The 21834-nt window shown below is 41.5% G+C and overlaps 1 protein-coding gene across 2 annotated transcripts in view; it reads left to right on the top strand.

Annotated features, from left to right (window-relative positions):
- The window catches only part of GMEB2 (glucocorticoid modulatory element binding protein 2), a 161342-nt gene that overhangs the window by 74368 nt on the left and 65140 nt on the right, over positions 1 to 21834 (top strand). Inside the window, exons 3-6 of one of the 2 annotated variants that reach the window (XM_086932744.1) lie at positions 2602 to 2690; positions 13656 to 13783; positions 15083 to 15186; positions 16714 to 16871. In XM_086932744.1, coding sequence (XP_086788870.1) covers positions 2602 to 2690; positions 13656 to 13783; positions 15083 to 15186; positions 16714 to 16871 — 479 coding nt within the window. Of the gene's footprint in view, positions 1 to 2601; positions 2691 to 13652; positions 13784 to 15082; positions 15187 to 16713; positions 16872 to 21834 lie in introns of both variants that reach the window. The other variant, XM_086932743.1, reaches the window with a different exon arrangement.

The raw sequence follows: 21834 nt of genomic DNA, 5'->3' as shown, positions 1-21834 counted from the left end.
GAAAGTTGGGGTTCAAATCTGTTCATATTAGTGTAATTGAGGCAAGTTTGGAATAGTTGTTCCTGGCCCTGCACACTTACTGCACAATTCCACCTAAGTCACTCAAGCTCCTTCCGATAATATATAGTACAGCCTCCTTTCATAGTCTACAGACCACAGGCAGCTATGAAGAACAAAATAAGAAAATATCTAACCTCAACACTTCAGTCTTCTTCCAATACCGGCACCCCCCATTCCTCTGTTACCTTCCCCATATCTTGTGACTTCAGTATGAAATCCATGAAGGAGGCCTTCTACACCCTAATCAACATGATAGAATTCAATCCACACATAAACAATCAACCTCACCCTGCATGGGTGTTGACATTGTATCATAACATCTTAAAGACATTGTACTAAACTTGTGCTTGAGGCAAAACTGTCTTATCCATTAGTGACAATTTGCACACTTGAACCGAGAGCTGGTGTCTTTATGCTGTGGTAAAAATGTTTGGAAAGTGGATGGGTGCATGAATGGGGAATGATTATTTGAACCTACAGACTGTAGAAGATCTATTCTTTCTGTATAAACTCTGCTTCCACTTACAAATAATCATAGGGGTGGGAGGAACTAACCAGCAACTAAAAATTCTCAAGGACAGTTTGCCCCCTACTCTAGTTAGATCATTAGGTTGATCTTGGAAGGGCTTTAATCTTTTCCATATTGAACTACTGCAACACAATCTTTGCTGAACTATCCAAGAAGTGGATCACAACATATCCCCAAGATATAATTCAGAGCAGTAAAGTAATGCTTAACCTTGCAAAACATGACCCTAAGACACCCTTTCTGAAAGCACTCTATTGTTTCATCTTAGAACAAAACATTTATTTCACAATCCTATTCACACTGCACAACGCTTTGTGGGTGAATGGACCCTCTTGAGTGAAGGTAGAGTCCCAGTTGACCTGACGATTAGTCTAGGGCTTCTGATGGTTATATTAGGGGGAACAGTGATGGTTATTCTGGATTTCTGCAAGAGCCAAGAGGCTATTTGGAGCATGGCAAAGTGCTAAAAAACAGTAGTTCATGATCACCACAGCCTCCTGTTTGTCCATGATATTTTTCATGACACCTTGTTTAGGAAGAGGGAGTACTGGCTAAAGGTATAGAGGTGGCGTTTGGATACCCAACTAAATTAAATGTGACACAAAGAGACAATTACCTTGTTTTGTCCCAAAGCAAAGATGCAAGGTTGTTTCTGCATAAATTCGAGGGCGAGTGGGTGTGCTGATTACTGTGGTGCTGGACTCCCTGGTTCCCAAAGTTTTTACCTTTATACAAATTGGGCATAGGCTTTTGTCCGCTATAGTTGGGGTCTAGTCCTCAGTACTTAACGAAACCCCTCATCATACCCCACCTCAATGTTGATTAAAGTTGTTGCTTCTGCCTGTCTCACTCAACTATATGCTGTCTCTCAACTGTCTGCTGTCTCCCACGACTGTCTGCTGTCTCTCCTAAGGGCTTGCTCACAGTTAATGGGTTTGGAATTGCTTTGTTTTTCCTGAGACTTAACAAACATTTTTATTATGGGAATGTGTTGAAGGAATTCAGGCAGCAAACTTTTACCTTCATTTGGTATTATTTGATCCTATTTTATCATTCTTGAATTTCAATAAAAAATATTAAACGGAGAAATATATGCCCTCCTCTCCCTGTCAGGGTCTCAGGGGGAAGGTAGTCTTCCAAAATCACCCAACAAACAGTCAGGTGGAAAATTCATGGCCGGCTTTTGATTCTAGGCCACCAGACTCTTTTTCCTTACAAGGATCAAAGCACCAGCATCGGTCCATGCAGGTAAGCGCGATGGGGCGGGGGTGGGGGTTGTCGACAGATGACAGAATAGGAATCATTTATTTATTTAATTTTCCCTATTCCGTCGACTGTCAATTTCCCCACCTCCCGCCCCAACCCCCTGCCTCCTGCCCCACTGCGCCTACCTGCACAGACCGCTGCTGCAAAGCACACCAGGCGAGTTAAAAATGCATCAGTCAAAACGATGAACCCCACGTCTCCTCGCCCTCCTACACCACACAACTTTTGTTTGTTCCTACTAGACTGCAAGCCTATTTGGAACGTAACATCAAGACTCTAAAGACCTGGCTGTGAGAGTAGCTCACATAAAAACTATACATTTTAATTCGACCTCTAGCAAAAACAGGCATAACTAAGCCTTTTTGTGTATTTTAGAAATGTAATTTGTATTTAGTTAAATAGTATACTACCTTCTATCGGGCTACAATTTAGATCGGAGTTACAGTGCTCTGGTATCGAAGGTAGGGAGTGAGCTTCCTAAATTTCTTATAATTAGTATCTCTCAATCAACCACATATACCTTCATATAACTAGATTAGAATACATTTATATCTAGTGCTAGAGTTAACTCTTATGCCGATTATTTTCGATGTTTAACTGTTTCCAGTAGTAGCCAACCTAGCATGTTGCAAGATTTCCATGGCAGCCTTTTTGACCTGAACCATTCTGCCTCCTCGCTTCCACTAAGCTGAGCTCTGTGTTGTTTCCTGCCATCCCTAACCAGTGCCACTTTGTTTGTCCTGCAGAAGTCTACTGGAAGAGAGTCTGGAATCTGAAAATGCAGCTGATGGCACAGCATACAGCGCTTCCACAGAACTGAAAGAAGCGGTTTTAGGTAGGGATGAGGCCTTTCTTAGTTTCTGTGCAATTTGTACTTTTGAAACTACTGTTTTCTTCTACCTGTGACTGTTTACATGTTTCTCATGGTTATCCCCTATACTGTGCTAAGGCCTCTAGAAGGCAACCCTCCCCAGCGCCCCATTTTACAAGCTAAAAAAAAAGAAATACACCCCAGACCCTAACCGGAGTTTGTTTAAGAGACTGCTTAATCTGCTTTGTGGTTTAAATTGTGTTTGGAAAGTTTATGTAGCACTTATTGTGGCTAGAAAAACTGATTTGTTTAAGTGCACGAAAAGCAGTATTTTTAGTGGCTTTAGATTTGGGCCTTACCTTTTAGGGTTGAACAGGAACTACAAAGTACGGATTGAGCCTGTCTGTATCCAAGGGGATTCTGACTTCAGGAAAACCTCCCTGCCCCCTACACAACAGTTTATGCTTTACTGATTGGCCCCCAAGCTTCTAAGCAGCCCTGAGTCCTTCCGGCGCAAATGCACAGGCCCTTAAGTTTGTGGAGGGAACCCCAAGACAGTCGCTTTCTTTTTATAGCCCCAGCTTCTCTTCTCTGAGTCTTAAACAGCCCAGTGAGCAAAGACAAAGCGGGTGATAAGAATACTGACTATGTGCTGTGTATTTTGAAACTGTAATGCTTCTCTTTTTCCTCTACCCATGACTGTTGAAATGTATCTCTTGGTTTCTGTACAATTTGTAATTTTAAAACTGCTGTTTTCTTTACCCTGGACGGTTTACATTTCTCTCCTGCTTTTCACCTATACTTTGCTTTGGCATCTAAAAGGCAACCCCCCTTTTTTCACAAGCTAAAAGGGCAGAATACACCCCAGGACCAACCAGAGGGTCTTTAAGAGACTGCTTAATCTATTTTGTGGTTTAAATTGGGTTTGGAAAGTATATGCAGTACTTGTTTTGGCTTCAACAAGTGATGTGTTGAAGTGCCCAAAAAGCAGTATTTTAGTGGCTTTAGATTTGGGCCTTACCTGTGGGCTTGAACAGGAACTACAACATGTGTATTGAGCCTTTCTGTACCCAAGGAGAATCTGACTTCAGGAGCACCTCCCTGCCCCCCTGCACGGGAAACATCCTTTACAATGTAACTTTTACAACACACTACCATTACGACGCAACTTTTACAACGCAAGTCATTACAACAAATTGCGCTGGAGGGCGCTCTTGGATAGGGAATAGTTTAATTACTATCCAACACCTTCCCTACTATCCACGGGGACTGGAGTTGGAATAGTAAATTAAACTATTCACTATCCAGCACCCCCCAATGCAAGTCGTTGTAACGACTTGCGTTGTAAAAAAGTTGCGTCGTAATGGCATGCGTTGTAAAAGCATGCGTTGTAATGACATACATCCCCCCTGCACACTAGTTTGTGCTTTACTGAAAGCCCCCAAGCTGCTAAGCAGCCCTGAACATTCCCCTCACACCTGATCAAGGTGGAATAAGGTATAGACAAACAACATTATGGCTATCTTCATACAGTTAATACAAACACTAATACTATCTCTAGACTGCCTACTAATAAATGCTCGATCACTCTCTAAAAACAAGCACCACATCTACGACACACAACCTGACTTACTCTTCGTAAATGAGTCATTGTTGGTAATTGACATGGCTCCAGTGTTGCATGAAGCCGTTCCTCCAGGCTATCAAACTGTCACGCAAAATCGCATAGGCAAAAGAGGAGGTGGACTAGCTGTTATATATACACAAGGAAACAATAGATCTCACCAAAACTGAAGGCAATTCTATACAAGGATGTGAGGCCCTCATGACCAGATGCAGCCCTACACCAACTTTTCTTTACAGTACACCACCTAGCAATGCAACATTCCTGGGCACATTTCTAAATACAGTTTCAAACATTATAACACTACACTCCAACCTATGCATCCTTGGTGACCTAAACATATGGTTTGACAAACCTAATATGCCACATCTAAGAACTATCATCACTTGCCTAGACACCCTAAACCTACATGAGATCGTCCACAAACCCACACACATCGCTAGACACATCCTATATGTCCTTTATGCTAATCCAGAAATAGTTGCCTTTCAAAGAATTACACCAGTCTCATGATCAGAGCTCCATCTGGTAGCTTTCTAACACAAAACATCACAAATAAACATACCTAAGCCCACCATAAATGCATCCACTATCGACCACGGAACAAACTTAATTTTGAATACTTAGAATCAAAACTAACTTTCATCACGGATAAATTCCATTCAATAACTTTGAGTGGTTCCAGGAAGCGTGTGATATCGAATACCACTAAGAACAACAAAACAGGACAAAAGAAAGCAAGCACCATGGAGAAATGCAGAACTGAAAAAGATAAAACAACACATTTCAAAATTGCAGAGCGCCTGGCCCAAAACCAGTAGTAATCAAGATATACTTCAGCTACACAAATTTAGCAGAAAATACAAGTCTTTAATACAGAAAGCTAAAACAAAATTACTATTCAGACATAATTCAAAATGCTAAATGTGTATTTATGAATCAGGAGTGGGAGCTGGCCCCGCACCTGTTCAACTTGTTCATGTTCGCTCTAACACCACGGCTGGACCAGACCAACTCCCATCCACCACGCCTGGGCAAATTAACCATATCCCATCTCTCATGCACAGACGACGTGGTATAAATGAGTGTAACCAAAGTTGTCCTCCTGCGGTCACTGGCTGAAATGCATGAATATGTCATTGTCAACAACTTGGAAATTAATATATTAAAAACCAAAACCATGTTTGTTCAAAATTGCTCAGGCCCTTTACCGAAAATCTGGATAGACATAAAGCTTCTGTAAGAAGTAACCAGCTACACGTATTTGGGAGTTTACAAAGACAAAAGACAAATTTACCATGAACAGAAGAATTACATGTCAAAAAGGGCCAACGCACTAGCATTCACTTTAAGCACATTAGCCAAAAACCTGGAGGGTCCTTTAAAACACTGTTGTCAGTAATAACAGCAAAGATGCTCCCAAATATATCCTACACTAGCATTGTCTTACAAGGAAAAGATTTTATACTTCTGAATAAGTTGCAGGTCACAACTTACAAATGGTTCTTTTAACTATCTCAAAATGCATCACAAGCACATGTGCGCTTAGAATTCGGACTAATAAATGAAACAGTAGGGAGAATGTACACAACCATAAAAAGCTGGTACAAAATAAAACTAAACTCAGTAAATTCGCCACTCAATAACGCTCTATGGTCAGAAGCCGAAAATGATAGAACAAATCCATATATAATCAATATCTTTTTAAAGTCTTGGCATCCACCAGTACAGTTGAGTTGTGGAAGAAGTACCTATCTTTTACAAACATGTTATAAATTAAGCAGCAAAGTTTCACTCTCTGTTATTAGATAAAAACCGCTTCAGCCAATGATCATACACCAGGATGGTGATTAAAAACTACAAGAATATAAAACTGCACCCTACTGAAGTCTCACCAAACCCTTTGTAAACAACAAGGATGACAATGCTTCCAGGAAAGTTGAAAGTGCATAATGCTGTGCGATCAAAGGTTTTTCGGCGGCTCTGCAGCTTTGTTCACCAATGGCGAGGTGCCATTTTGCATCTATATTTACATTGTTTACTGTATGACGTGATAACAAACATTGAGAACAGACTGTGCTATGGTCAGAATGCTTAATGTGCATTCTGCCTTAAAAAAATCGTAATATTTGCATCAAGTACACTATTGCAAATTAATTTCTTGATGAAGCATATTACATCACAGCAATTCATACTGAGCGTCGTTATCTTTGTTTACGAGGGGTTTAGTCATATATGTATATATTTATACATTATTTTATGCTTAACCTGTATATAGGCACTGCATACTTTTCATATAAGTTATTTGACTAGATACTTATGGGTCTCTGTTTATTTTATTTATATAAAAATATTGATGACACTTTGTTTTGGCCAGCTACCGTCATCAGCGGATCAACAGAGATGGAAGCAAAATGGAGCCACACCATGCAGACTTTGTGGCATCAAAAAAGAGGATTTTAGGGCTAGATATAGGTAAAGGGCATTTACCGATTCGTAAATACCGAATTTTACTGATTCGGTATTTACAAATCGGTAAATGCCATGTAGGTAAATATTCGGTAACAATTACCGAATCGTTAAGATTCGGTAATTACCGAATCGGTATTTACCGATTCAGTAATTGCCAATGATTCCTATGGGCCTTGAGGCCCATCGGAATCAATGGCAAATTACCGAATCGTTAAATACCGATTCGGTAAAATTACCGAATAGTCAAGGGTGGCAGGGTGTCACTTTGACACCCTGTTACACCCCTGATTCAGGCTTGTGTGCCATGTGACACACATACATGCCCTTAGGGCATGCATGTGTGCCACATGGCACAGGTGTACATGCACAGATTTGCATGTACACAGGTATTCGTTATTTACCACCAACTAATAGTTGGTGGTAGATAACAAATCCTTAAGGCCCCGTGGCACTGTTTTCAGTTCCGCCTACATCTCATATTACCGTTTCGGTAAATTTACCGTTTCGGTAATTTTACAGAATCTGTAAATTTATTCGGTAAATTTACCGAATCGGTAATTTTTAATGCCCCCTACATCTAAAACTCCAAATACCGGTCGGTAATGGACGAAATCGGCCGCTACCGACCGGTATTTGGCCACCTACATCTGGTCCTAGGTCACTTAATTTGTATATGCCCTTGTTTATATACAGCACAATTCACTTTACTAAGGAAATATTTTATTGCCAGAGAGATCAGGATATGTAGAGCAGCTATTATAGAAGGCCTTGATCTGTCAGATCCTCATTGGAATTGTAAACTGTTAAAGTACCTCAAGGCTCACAAACTGGCTCTTAAAAACCATAGCCTGGCACGAACGATCACTTTTACTATAAATGAAAAATTGTATTTGCTACATTTTATAAAGGAAAGGGAATTATGCCACTTGATTATACTGAAAAGATGTAAAGACGTATTGAATGGAATAATGTTATGAGGAGCTATAGTGTATTTTATGAACTACGGGTTTTATAGATACTTAATCAAAGCATGAACATATGTAACATCGTTACCTTTTTAATTAACCAAACAACAAAGCTGTTGATGAATTTATTAATCTGGTCTAAGCAAGCAGGCCAGCCGGCTGCTGTTCTGACCCTTGTCCACCACATATCTTCAAGAACATTCTTTTAACTATCTCTGCTGCCACACCAGTAAGAAAAACCATCAATAATTCTTCAACTACAGGAATCCTACCAGAAAACTCAAACAAGTCATACATGCACCCATTATTTTAAAAAAAACAAAAAAACGGGATCCAGGTGTCTCTAACAACTACAGGCCTGTTACGAATGGACTTCTTCTGGGTAAACTGATAGAAAGAGCAGCATCCGCCCAGATGTCACAATTCATTGAAGATAATGCCATTCTTACTGACTTCCAAACAGGATTCTGTCCAGGAAGAAGCACAGAATCCGCCCTCATCCCCATTTGGGGTGACCTTAAAAAGACAGTAGACCGGAACAGGGTCGCTGCACTATTTCTCTTGGACCTTTCTGCTGCCTTCAACACAGTTGACCATGACACGCTAATCCAAGGACTCTATGAAATCAGCATAGAGAGGACTGTTCTCAACTGAATCACATCCTACCTTCAAATGCTATAACTATGCAGATGACACACAAAAACGTATTGAACTGGAAAACCCCAAATACATTGGAAACTCAAAAATCGTCAGTTGCCATAGAGCCGTTGATTAGTGGATGACATGGAGTCCCTTCAAATTGAATGCTTCCAAAACTGAAAAACTCACATGTGGAGATTAGAAAAATGATGACCCACTCTGCTCCTCGCCTGACGATCTGGGACCACCTGATAAAGTATCGAAGTAAGTAAGAAACCTTGGAATTACCATTGCCTCCAAAATATCAATGAAACTCCAAGTGGACAAGTTAGCAAGATTATATTCTATACTATGAAAACTCTGAGACGCATCTTCCCTGACCCTAGAATTTCCACACAAGGTCCAAACTACTATTTCTCTTGTTTTGTCTAAACTTGATTATGCCAATAGCCTCCACCACGGATCATCTTTATCAACTATGAAAAGACTTCATCGAATTCAGAACTCTCTACGAGCCCATATCTCCCCAGCGTTGAGGGCCCTACATTAGTTATTGGTTGCCAGAAGATCCATCTTCAAGCTGCTTGGTATCACTCACAAAGCAATACATAGAACAAGACTTGTGTTTTTTCATCCGGAATAAAATCACCACATACATACAACAAAGGAACCTCCGCTCCAGATTGGCACCTCACCTCACAAACCCAGCATATAATAAAAAAAACATGGTGGTACAACTTTCTCTGATAGAGCAGCCAGACTATGGAATGCATTATCCCCATACATGAGAGCCACGGTTAACTATCTTGCCTTCCGAAGACTATTCAAGAGTTGGCTCTTTCCTACATGACCACCACACTCGAACACAAACGTACAGCATATGCCTATGCATGTAAGCATGTATATTTTGATTATATGTATATATTTAGATATGTACATTTCTTTGTACAAATATATATACTACTTATGGTTTAAAAATATATGGATATTCTTTAGGTGTATATATTACTTATGGTTGAAAAATAATATATATATACGTTCCCCATCTTGCTGGCTGTCACCGTGATCCAAACCAAAGGGCACGTCGTCTCATTCAGAATCAGCAATAGTCTGTAATTTCTCACGAAACCCTTTGTAAACGACAAAGATGACCATGCTTCCAGGAAAGTTTAAAGTGCATAATGCTGTGCGATCAAACGTTTTTCAGTGGCTCTGCAGCTTTGTTGACCAATGGCGAGGTGCCATTTTGCATCTGTATTTACATTGTTTACTGCATGACGTGATAAAAAACATTGAGAACAGACTGTGTTATGGTCAGAATGCTTAATGTGCATTCTGCCTTAAAATAAATCATAATATTGCATCAAGTACACTATTGCAAATTCATTTCTTGATGAAGCATATTACATCACAGCAATTCATATTGAGCGTTGTCATCTTTGTTTACGAGGGGTTTGGTCATATATGTATATATATATATTTGGATGTATGACGTTACAACGCATACTTTTACTCCGCATACCATTACAACGCGGTATTTACAACGCATACCGTTACAACGCATAGCGCTTTGAGGTGCTGGATAGTGGTAAGTATAATTTACTATTCTAACTCCAGTCCCCGTGGACCCTAGGGAAGGTGTTGGATAGTAAATTATACTTATTCCCTATCCTAGAGCGCCCCCCAGCGCAATGCGTTGTAATGGTATGCGTTGTAATGCCTGCGTTGTAGTGGTAGTGCGTTGTAAAAAATGCGTTGTAACAGGTGTATACCATATATTTATACATTATTTTATGCTTAACATGTATACAGGCACTGCATACATTTCATATACGTTATTTGACTAGATACTTATGGGTCTCTGTTTATTTTATTTATATATAACAATCTGTAAATATGAGCATAACAATTGCATCTAATAGTGCTTCACTATTTAAGTATTGAGGAAACATATACACAAATAAATTCGCTTTCATGTACAGCAACACCTGAAAATCTGAATTTCTAACTAGCTATCTGTACTTGCACAAATGGAACTTTATACAATACAATTTATTAGCTCTTTACTATTTTTCGTATACATGTACATACAGTCTATGTAGTTCTTTATCTATATATTTATTACTTTACTCCTGCTGTAGAAAGAAAAAAAAAGCCTTCAACTCCCTTGATGCTCTACTCTGTCTCATCCTATCGCTCACTCAGTATATCCTCTACCTCCACTCTCTTACTCATCCCAAACCTCAATCTACTACTATGATCTCCCTAAAAACCTTTCTTGACGATTCCCTCCTCTATCCCTCCTTGACTCACCCGGAACCTCAATCGACTACTATGATCTCCCATATAACCCTTTCTAGACTCATCCCTCCTGTGTCCTTCCTTTGACTCATCCCAAACCTCATTTTAAGACTATGATTTCCGTAATAACACTTTCTAGACTATTCCCTCCTCTATCCCTCCTTCAACTCATACCATACCTCATCTAACTAATATGGTCTCCCACATTACTTTATCTAAACTCTTCCCTCCTCTGTCTCTCCTTTATCCTTTTCAATCAAACTTACAGACTCACATGTCCACCACTACTTGCCGAAAAGTGCTTCAACACCTTGTATGGGGTAGTACGTGCCATATAAATATGATTACGATTCGCCCCTGCTGTTTACATTTTGCAAAAAGGTATTGTAGATAAACTAGTCTTATTGTGGGACTTTAAATTCTGTTTTTCATTCTGTAACAAAAATTACCTGTCACACGTATAGATCAAGACACATATCCTGAGCCACGCTTAGTAACCAAATTGATAGAATGTAGTAGAGAGGAAAGTTGATTCCACTGAACTTTCCTAATCCTCCTGCCCAAGCCTCAAAAAAGGCCGCAAAGTAGAGGTATAGTTGAGCTGCATGCAGTGGTTTGACATTAGCAGCACTAGAAATCTGAATTTTCCTGACATGTCAGTGCCTCTGCGAGACCATTTGGCTTGACCAGTAACATTCTCATGTCAGACATTACAAAGACACTGTTGTGCCATGAAATGCCTTTTTCTCTTATTGGCTAGTCCACCTCTTTGTATTGAACCTTTCCTTTGCATGCAGACACGACTCTTGGGATGATGTGCTATATTTCTGAATATTTGAGAGAATGTTCGTGGAAAGGAACTGAAATTGGAGATCGAGATAAACTAAAAGGATACATATCCTAGGCACATTGAGCAGCATTGATGAATCAAAATGTGCTTTACATTATGTGTGATACTACTAGCAGTAAATGGATCCTGTTCACACTGGTGTTACTTACTCTGAACATTAGTGTGAATTAATTTTTTGTGAAAGACACTTGTGAACTGTATGGGCGTGAAAGACATTTTACAAAGTAATTTTCGGTTGAGTAGTAGGCTGGTGGTTAAAAATAATGTTGATATACAAAACCAGAAATAGCAGGTTATAATTAGTGACCAGTATTTTTGTGATCAGTAAAGACATTTAATAACCAAAGTGTGTATTTATAGATTGGACGGTAAAATTATGATTTTTAGTGTGTTGTAATCCGACCTACTGCATGAATATGAGGTGGGTCACGAATTGTGACTCGCTTCGATTGGTGGCCGTCACGGGAATGGTGGCCTGCTGGAGTCAGCAGGCCACCATATGTATGATTGCATTCAAAACAAAAAAAAGTTTACTTTATTAAAAGGCAGACTGTTTTCCTTGAAGGAAACAGTGTTGTATTTGAAAAGAAAACATAATTGTTAAAATAAATGTTGAGAGTTGCCAGTGGTCCCTTGGACCACTGCATACTCCCCAACAAACTTTTTCTCTGTTTACACTCCCTTCTGCGACTGGCATACCAGCGCAGTATGAAAGTCAGTGATTTTTCAATGTTTTGCATCTAGATTTCGGTCACAAAACATTGATACATCTCTTCTGATTCAGTATGTGGAAGGGGCACCTATAACCCTCTCTATCCAAATACTGGATCTACCGGGTCAATCTAGGGGCTCCCGTTTCTTCCACATCAGCTCTTCTTAAGAAATCTGCTTGTTCTACTTTTGTTCCAATAAGAATATTCTACTTTCAGAAACCAAACATAAAATATTGACTGATTTCAAGGAAGAAACTAATGAGGTTGGCATACAATTGTTCTCCTACCCTCACAACTCGCCCATCTCGATGGAAGACAATTGGGCAGCCTGTGACCCAGACCCAGTTCTGTGATTCCAAACTAGCCTTTAACTTCTAAAGAGAATTCAGTGTTAAGGCTCTTCCTCAACTGGTTCTTGTTATACAGAGCAATAGTTTGACCCCATTTCTATTCTGTTTAGACTGAAGGTAAATTACAGGAACATTGAGAGATTGATTCCCTTTATCAAACAAAACATTACCTTGTCTTGAGAATCATGGGAGTGAAAAGGGGGCTTTTAGTAGAGAGGCACACACTGAAAATAAATATCGTAGAGGCGGCTGGAAAATGTAAGGCATAAATTTAGTGCCTGTGGAAAATGAAATGCTCGACAGTTGTCCTAGCTTCCCTGAAGGTAATATAAGCAGCAAATGGACTGGAGCTGGTCTCTCTGAGTACAGGGTCCTGGGATGGGGCACTCCCAGTAAATCCTTGATGGCACAACTGCATCAGCTCCTATTCAGAAGACTTCTGAAAAACAAACTGATCAAGCAAGCCTTCACATCATTCTTCATACCATAGAACTAAGTGATGAGGTGAACTCCCTACCATTTCCAAGTGCAGTCTCCTGTTGGGAAATTGAGTGAGTGTATGAACCTGTTTTATATGCGCAGTTGAATAAAAGGTTCAATGCGGATGATTTTTGATGACTGTTGACCTTGGTTGATTTACGAATGTGAAATCGCCAAGTTCTCTATTATCTACGATCTTTTATAAGAAAAGTACAGTGGGACCAAATGCTTCTCACTTCAGCTGGCATAATGTGATGTAGGTCATTGAGAGCATTGTAGCATGTACAAAGGCCAGCCATGTAGCTTATTCAGTTTTGTAAAAGTAAGCAATGAATCCCAAAGTTAATGGGGCTTTTGTAGCCCTACTGGATACATGTGGCAAGTTTCATCAAAACATACTTGTCTCCAGTTTATCTACCTGTAATATATGTTGCATGGCTTTAGATTCCAAAGCAAACATTTTCTATAATCATAATACAGAATCAAATCATTCAGGATTACTTTTTTATAATGGCAATGATACGTTATTACAATAGCTGACTTTTTCTTTCTTCCTTGTCCACTCTGACATCTTGCCTGCATGGTCACCGAGAAGTGAAAATGGAAGAGGATGAGGAGACGGTGGAAGCCGAGCTTGCTTATGCTATCACTTGTGGAGATAGCAAGGCGAACCTGATTTGGAGCAAGTTTGTGTGTCCTGGAATCAATGTGAAGTGTGTACAGGTGACAATGAAGGACTGTTTTCATGGGGAAAAAAATGTGGGGTGTGATTGTGAAGGGGCTGTTTTAGGCAGAATTTGCTGTGTTTATAATGGCATGATTATATTTGGCAAGGGTCTGTGCCCACTGTATGACATTTGGCTCTGTCAGTTCAGAAGGTTTTCCTTAGAGAGAAATGGCATGTGCATCAGATAGAAAGTTTGTCTTTTGTAAGAGGCTGCAATTGTGTAGATTTGAAGGTTGTCTTTCAGAAATGGTTGTGATATTTTAGATGACGCTTACATAAAAGTATAGGTATACGGCGCTACTGAATAAGAGTTTCAGGTAGTGATGTTGGTGTTGGAATGGTTGCCACTAAGTAGAGGTTTGTAGATGGGTTGGATGAAATAGCTTTACTTGAAAGAGTGTTCAATAGGTTAAAGAGATACATGCCTTGGAGGCCATCGTAGTGGTGCTATATGGAAGAGCTGATTTTAGCAAGATTATAAAATACTGTTGGGATGAAATTATTAGTTAGCAATGCCTGTCAGAAGTGGTTGCAGGTGGACAATTAGAATGGCTATCTAAGGGAAAGATGCATGTTTGGGGTGAAAGGATCCACTCTGGGAACTAATTGTGGAGGGCGTAGAAGGTTAATTGTTTACTGACATGAGATAGAATGGTCCACTTTGGAAAGGGAGCGCTTTCAGCAGAGTCTGAAAGGATGCTGACAGCAGAACTATCTGTGGGAATCAGCATGGTCTGGTGTGTTTGTTGTAGTGGGATAGAAAGGCTGTCCCTGGAAGTTTGTAGGGGCAAGGTGAAAGTGCTAGCTGTGTTAAAGGTTATTGGTTTCAGGGGCTGAAATGCTATCTTTTGAAGAGGTCATGGTGTGGATGTTTTAACCTGAGAGTTGTAGTAGTAGTATAGGGCAGGAGGGATGTTATTCAGAGGATTTCAAGAGACTAGAGTGTGAATTGTGCATTATGGAATTGCCTAAAGAGCTTAAACGTTTGAATTTGAAAGATACAACGGGCTTTGTGTAGGAAGCGTTTGTTGTTGTACAATGTGAACGGACTGTCTTTAGGACTGGCATGTCTTGAGTGTGGTTTATGGCCATTCTTAAGGAAGGGTAGCTGATTCATCTAAAAAGCTTTCTTTTAGAAAAGGTTTAGGGGGCAGAGATCAATACAAATGTATAGTTTAGATCTGTTGCTGTGTGTTTGTGAGGAGGAGTGTGGCACCCTTTGGTACTATTAGATTTTTATATAATGTTTATTGAAAACTATTCATTATTAAACCCAGTCTTCCTTTACTTTTCAGTTTAATGATCATCTAATCAGTCCCAAAGAATTTGTCCATATAGCTGGCAAGTCCACTCTGAAGGACTGGAAGAGGGCTATTCGAATGAACGGAGTGATGCTCAGGTTTGTTGCTTTGCTATTCTCTCACATTCTTTTCATCCCTCTATTTTTTATTTTCTCTTTCCCTTGCTTTCTCTTGATCTCCTGTGGAACCATCCATCACATGATTTGTTTTCGAGGAATTTGATGAAACGATCTTACCTCATGTGGATCATGGAGATATAAGCTGTTGGTTTCTTTTGGCTAGACACGTTCCAATCTTTCCTCATAAGTAGTGTGTTCTTCGAATGTATGTTTCCAAGCTGGTCCCATAACCATGAACCATCTGAGTCTTTGGCTGGAGCTAGGGCCAGTACTTCAGCTCCATAGGTTAAAAGATGAAGTTGTCACTAATGTAAGTACCCACATTCCTAGTGTAGGATATGTTATGACTTCCTTTTTAACCCTTATGCTGAAATATAAGCTCCACTAATACCCAAAGCTATCAACCCAAAATAAACTGTCTGTGCTTCCAGGAGAATGAAAGGTATCAAAATATCAACCTACATGTTTTGCTTCTAAAATTGTTTATCTAATTGTTGCTGTTGTTGGAGGATTTCATTACCATGAATACATGAGGTTTCTTTCCGTCTATATTCTAAAAGTGCTAAAATGCTTTTCTAACATGCTAACTTTTGGAGACATTTTAGAAATTAAACAACCTATTCTAGGTTTGACAAATATCCTCTCAAGCCCAAACAGTATTAAATGACACCAAGCACAAGGTGTTATTTCTTCAGAGGCAATCCAAATGGTTAAAAGTTTCATTGTCCAGCACAGTGTTGAGAAGAAATATCTGAAGAACATTTTTCCCTAGCTCACTGGCTAGTTGGCGTTCAGCATTTGGTTGCTTATACAAAGATGATCTTCCTGTGAGGCAGGGTCAAAACGAAATCACCTTCCCTACTATTGTAAATTTCGTTCCAGAATTTCTCGCTTGCTGGTCGGGGCAGTGTGATGCTTCAGTACTTCGTACAAGTTGTTTCTGAGTATTGTCTGAGTATACTATGAGGACAGGGAATTGGTAAAAATTCAAAAGGAAGAATGCTGTGCTATTGGGCAGAAAGTAGGTTTCCCATCAAGCTCTAGTAGTGCTGTATGCAATGCATCTTTGCAGCGGTCTCTTGCTGTGGCTGATGTGCATATGCCTATGATGGCACGTGCTAAATCACTGGAGGTATTTACTGTACTATCTGAGCCTACCCATTACTGGAGCCTTCAATACTGTGTATAAAATGTGTTTCAACTGACAAATTGTCTACAGTACAGGTCCTGAGACTTTTATTGCAGATGTATGCAGTGCTGTTTTTGAGGGTCCATAGCAGGTATGTTCAGGATCTTAATTGAGGCGTGCAATGTTGGACCTGAGTGTGCTCCTGTTTTTCCATTTTTGTACTGTGGCCTTGCAGCTCTCTTTGAATGGATGCGCCTTGAGTTCTCAACTTTAAAAACCTTTAATAGACTCTCCATGCAGAGGAAAACTAAATTACGGAGGTTAACTTTTTGTATGTTGTTGTCCGGTACACTGATGCCTTTTCCTTTCACTCCCAGGAAGATCATGGACTCGGGGGAGTTGGACTTTTACCAACATTCCAAGGTGTGCTCCAACACATGCCGCAGCACCAAGATCGATCTGTCAGCAGCCCGTGTCTCTCTGAGCAGCCAGTCCTCCACGGAGTATATCCCCATCACTCCTGTCTCCAATGAAGGTATGCTATGCTATGCTCAAGACCTCTGGTATTATGCCGCAGCAAAGGACCAAATTAGGCTGCAGAGTTGACTAAATTATGCAGTAAGCAACGGAAAATTATGCGGCACTTACATAGCAAAATAGCTTAGTACATTTCATATTTATAATATGTTTGCTTCTCTAAGTGGTACTTCAGGATTCAAGGCACAAGACCTTCAAAAGAGATTGTGTATTTGTGATTCTTCTAAAGTCTAACTGCCTTGTTGCTTCAGCTTTGAAAACAATCTCTGTGATGTGAGCATGACTTTCTGTTAATAGTTAAAGAAACAAATCTTGGCAAAGAGTCATTCTATCCACCTTTTTCAAATTGCATTTAAGTGTCTTTGGGTTTTGTACAGACAGGTCCCCTCCTTGGTCCATCAAATGAAGGTGTTTTCAGAGCAGTTTTGTCACCACTACAAATGTCTATTTACAGCAGTCAGCACCTGAATGGGATCTTTTGTAAAGTGCCTGATGTCGAATTGCGCTCTGTGTGATGCAATTTCAATAACGTTAGGTGTGTCTGAGATGCAAACCAATGTGTTCATCAAAATATAAAAACTATGCCACAGAGTATGGATTATGTAGTGAGTGCGGTAAATTCATTTTTCACCACTGTTTCACAGTCCTATTTTTTCCAGGGACTTTAGCTATTGTCTGCATGCGTGGTTTCAAATAATTTTTCGAATTATTTAGTATTTTTCTCTTGGATTGTTTTCACGTGTAGATTTGTTTAGAGTTTTAAATTTGAGTTCATACCAATCATGGGAAAGTCAACTTGGTCTACATCAAACATGATGTTCTGATCAGTGCCTTAAAAACAAAACTATTTGCTTTGACGTTTGAGCAATTCCCTTTACGATATTTTTCTTTCAGCTCCCATGCTACATGGGCACACTTTTCATTCTGTCAATATAAAAGGGAGAGCATTAACAAAACACACACGTTTTTAAATGATGCATTTTTTATTTTTATTGCATTATAACTAATCAAAAATGAAACCTTACAACATACATTTCATATGAAAAAGGTCTCTTTTCTCTGTCAATCAGTACACCAAAGAGACCCCCTGATTTTAGTGAGTGATTTTAGTGTCACATTTGAACCTCTGGGAAGGGAGGCTTAAAGTGAGGAAAGGGAAGTTGATGACCTCTGGCTAGTTCCCCAACTTGACCTGCTTCTAATCCATAAATGATCCCAAGTGGCTTTACAGCTAAATGCCATCACCCTGGGACATGGGCAGAGGCCCACAAATGGGCGGAGCAAGTCAGATAAATTAGGTGCTAACCCTTATCAGATCTAAGGGTTTAAGCCGCATCAACTATTTTTCACTGGATCTGAGGCGATGGCCACTGTTGATAGACATGATCCATGGCACCACTGTAGACAGTGACCACAACCCATTGCGCATGAGTCTTATATCTCCCTGCGGTGAGACTTTCAATAGGTTTAGAGACGATTTAGCAAGTAGAGAACTCCTCATAGCAAACGATAATCGCCACCTTAAGTGGCGAAAGGTTATTCTGGATGAGGTTAAGCTTCAGTCCCTTAACCAAGAACTGATGGAGTGTGTAGTAGACTTTAGGGCCATCCACGATAATATGGGAGGGTTGGAAGATATAACACACAGACACTCCCTTTTTTTCATTCACCTGGATGGGCATTTTAGGGACTCCTCGCCCCTCCCGAAGTTCAATCCGGAGGTATCCCCCCAGACTGCCTGGTTCAACCAAGAATGTAGGCAGCTAAGACGGCAACTGGCTCTTGCCATTAGATAACACTCAACTAATTTAGTAAGAGACCTGAGAAGGTCCTATAAAAAGGTACAAGATAGAGCTAAAAGGGAGTGGCATGAGAACAGGTGGAGGCGAATTGGAGATGCCTGTGCCTGCCAAGATTCTAAACTTTTGGGTTCTAGTGAGAGATTCTAGGTAACCCTCTCTTCCGGCTAGTAATATTGCAATCTCTGACTGGTATGACCACTCTAAGCTTCTTTTCACAGACACATCAGACATAGACTCAAGAATATTCCAGCTAGATCACCCATTGATTTATTCTAAGGAGCTCTTCACCAGCTGTGAAATATTAAATCAATCGCACAAGCTATGGCCACCGGCCTGGATGGTATTCCTGGTGATTTGTTCTTGTACTATATCGACAACTAGGTGGCATATATTCTGCTTCTAGCCAATGCCATTGCAGGGGCCACCCCAGTTCTGGAAGGGCTCTGAGGTAATCCCTATTTTAAAAAAGGTGATCAATACTCCCCAATTAACTATAGACCAATTAGCCTTATCGACTCAATCCAAAAGATTGTGAGCCGAGGGCTCCTGGCTAAGCTATTGGCATGGACTGAAGAGAGCAACATTTTATCTCCATACCAAGCAGGCTTTAGAACCATCATGGGTACAATTAACCAGGAGTTCCATTTCTTTTTATTCTGCTGGAAGACTGCGATCATAGGCTAGGGGAGTTTATACTTGGCCTTCCTAGACCTTAAGACTGCGTTTGACCTCATCCCTAGACAAAAATTGTGGCAATGCCTCTTAGATATGAGGATGCTGCATGAGTTACTGTCCTTGATAACTCGCCTTCATTTTTTTTGTAACATCGTTTTTATTGCAGTATCAAAATAATTGCACAGACAACACATTGGTAAATAGCATATCAATACAGCAGTATGGCACATAATCATTCCGCCTCCCCTAACATGCTACTCGAGCCTGCAGGTAGAAGACCAAGCAACGAGTACAGTGAGTCCATTCTCTGCTTCATTGTCCAATGTCCATTTCCAGAAACACAGGAAGACGCGGACTGCTTTTAAGTTTTCGCCCCTCCCCCACCCCCTATCAACCACCCCCCCACACTCCCCAAACTCCCTAACACCCCCCCCGTGGCAGCGCTATAGTAGAATCCTAGAGAAAAGTAAGGTCTGGCGTGTGCAAGGAGGAGTTAAACATTCGCTAAAGGTGTGCTCCTGGTGCGCTAATGGGGTCGACCGCTTCAGAGTCCGTATCCTCTCCTTCCTCCTCATCATTATCATCCCGGAGCGCCTGCACTATCATTTCCCATGCTGTTGCCCTCTCCATGGCTTTCTCATCAGCAGCCCTCCTAGCCATCTGATATCGTAGAGTGCTTTCACAGGCCGCCCACCTCAGACATTCACCATACCAGCGTTTGTATGTGGGCCCCACTTACGATTTCCAATTCCTAGTTATTTCCCTCTTCGCCAATATCAGCCCCATGTCTATGAATCTGCTGGTCGTCTTATTTTTAGACGTGTGTGGAAACCAGTGCAGCACCCCCACTGCTTTAGTGTATTGTATTTCCCTATCCGTGGCGTTATTTAAAGCCCTCCCGACCTCCTGCCAGTACTCCCCCAGTGTAGGACAATCCCAAAGCATGTGTCCCAAATCCGCCCCCAGTGTGCCACACCTAGGACAGGCCGCTTGTTCCACTCCAAAGTACTGCCTTAGTTTCCCTGGCGTGAGGTATGCCCTATGAACAATATAAAAATGTATGAGTTGGAATCAAGCGTTCCTCGTGCTCTTCCGCGCCTTCCGTAATAGTTGGCCCCAAGTGGCGTCAGGAATCTCCATTTGGAGGTCCAACTCCCACTTAGCTTTTAGAGCTGTGAGCGGCTGCAGGGCCTCCCGCAACATCCTGGAATACAAACAGGTCACCGCCTTAAAAGTTCCTGCAGCCATCATCGCGTATTGGCACGCCATGGAGGTCGCGGGTTCCTGCAGTCCCTCACCCCAGTGGTCTTGCATGGCGCCCGTTACCGCCGCGTGTAGGAGATAGTCACCTCGTGGAAGGTCGAAACGTTCCTGTAGTTCCTGTAACGGAAGCAAAGCACCGTCTTCATACAAATCACCCAGCATCTAGACCCCAGCCTCTTCCCAACCCAGCAGTCTCGACCAGTCCCCACCATGAGGCAGGGCTGTGACCATTCCCAGCGGGATCTCCGGAGCATACATGCGGCGGATTCCCGCCCGTTTGCGCACCCGGTTCCAGCAAAGTCGGAACGTCTGCTCTTCCACTGTTAGATCTCTGAGCAATAACTTCTGATGTAGCGTGATATACGCAAGCACATGCCGCGGAGTGCCCTCATCTCTAGTGGTCTCCGGGCCTCGATACACCCTCGCGACCTCCTGTGTGAAAGTCTGCAGCTGAGCCGCTAGGTAATAGCACTCAAAATCAGGCACCGCCATGCCCCCCTCATCCTTGGGCCGTAAGAGGGTATCTAGCGCTATGCGCCGCCGACCCGTGCCAGAAACGCTATAATCAGCGATCTCAGGTGTCGAAAGACTGAGCCGGGTACCCATATCGGGAGAGTTCTAAAATGATATAATAGCCTAGGTAATGCCACCATCTTAAGCAAGGAGACCCGACCCGCCAATGAGAGTGGGAGTGTAGCCCAGAAATCCATACATCCTTTCAGGGCGTTAATGCAACGAGTGATGTTGCCATCCAACATGTCAGCTGGGGTGTGGTACACGTAAACGCCAAGCAGGCAATGAGGCTCCCATCGGAGCTCTTGTGCCGTGAGGGGGCATGGCTCTCCCCGTCTCAACGGGTATAGGCAAGACTTGGTCCAATTGACCTTCAGGCCTGACATCCGCCCGAATAATTCTAGCAAACGTCTCGCGCCCAGCAATTCCCCCTCCGCATCGGCCAAAAACATCAACAAGTCGTCCGCATACAACAAGATGACATGTGGCCTGGCCCTGTAGACCAAACCCTTATAGTGGCGGCCGGACCTGGCTTCCGCTGCAAAAGGCTCCATTGCCAACGCGAACAAAAGGGGGGAAAGTGAGCACCCCTGCCTAGTGCCGCGTCGCACCGGATACTGACTCGATATCAGTGAACCCACTCTAACTCTGGCTTCAGCATATAGGACTTTGGTCCAGTTGATATAGCCCTCCCCTAATCCGAAACGC

This window comes from Lissotriton vulgaris, chromosome 7, assembly GCF_964263255.1.
Source record: "Lissotriton vulgaris chromosome 7, aLisVul1.2, whole genome shotgun sequence".
Classification (NCBI taxonomy): domain Eukaryota; kingdom Metazoa; phylum Chordata; class Amphibia; order Caudata; family Salamandridae; genus Lissotriton; species Lissotriton vulgaris.
Note: the sequence above shows the minus strand (reverse complement) of the source record. Positions and strands in the feature narration are given on the sequence as shown.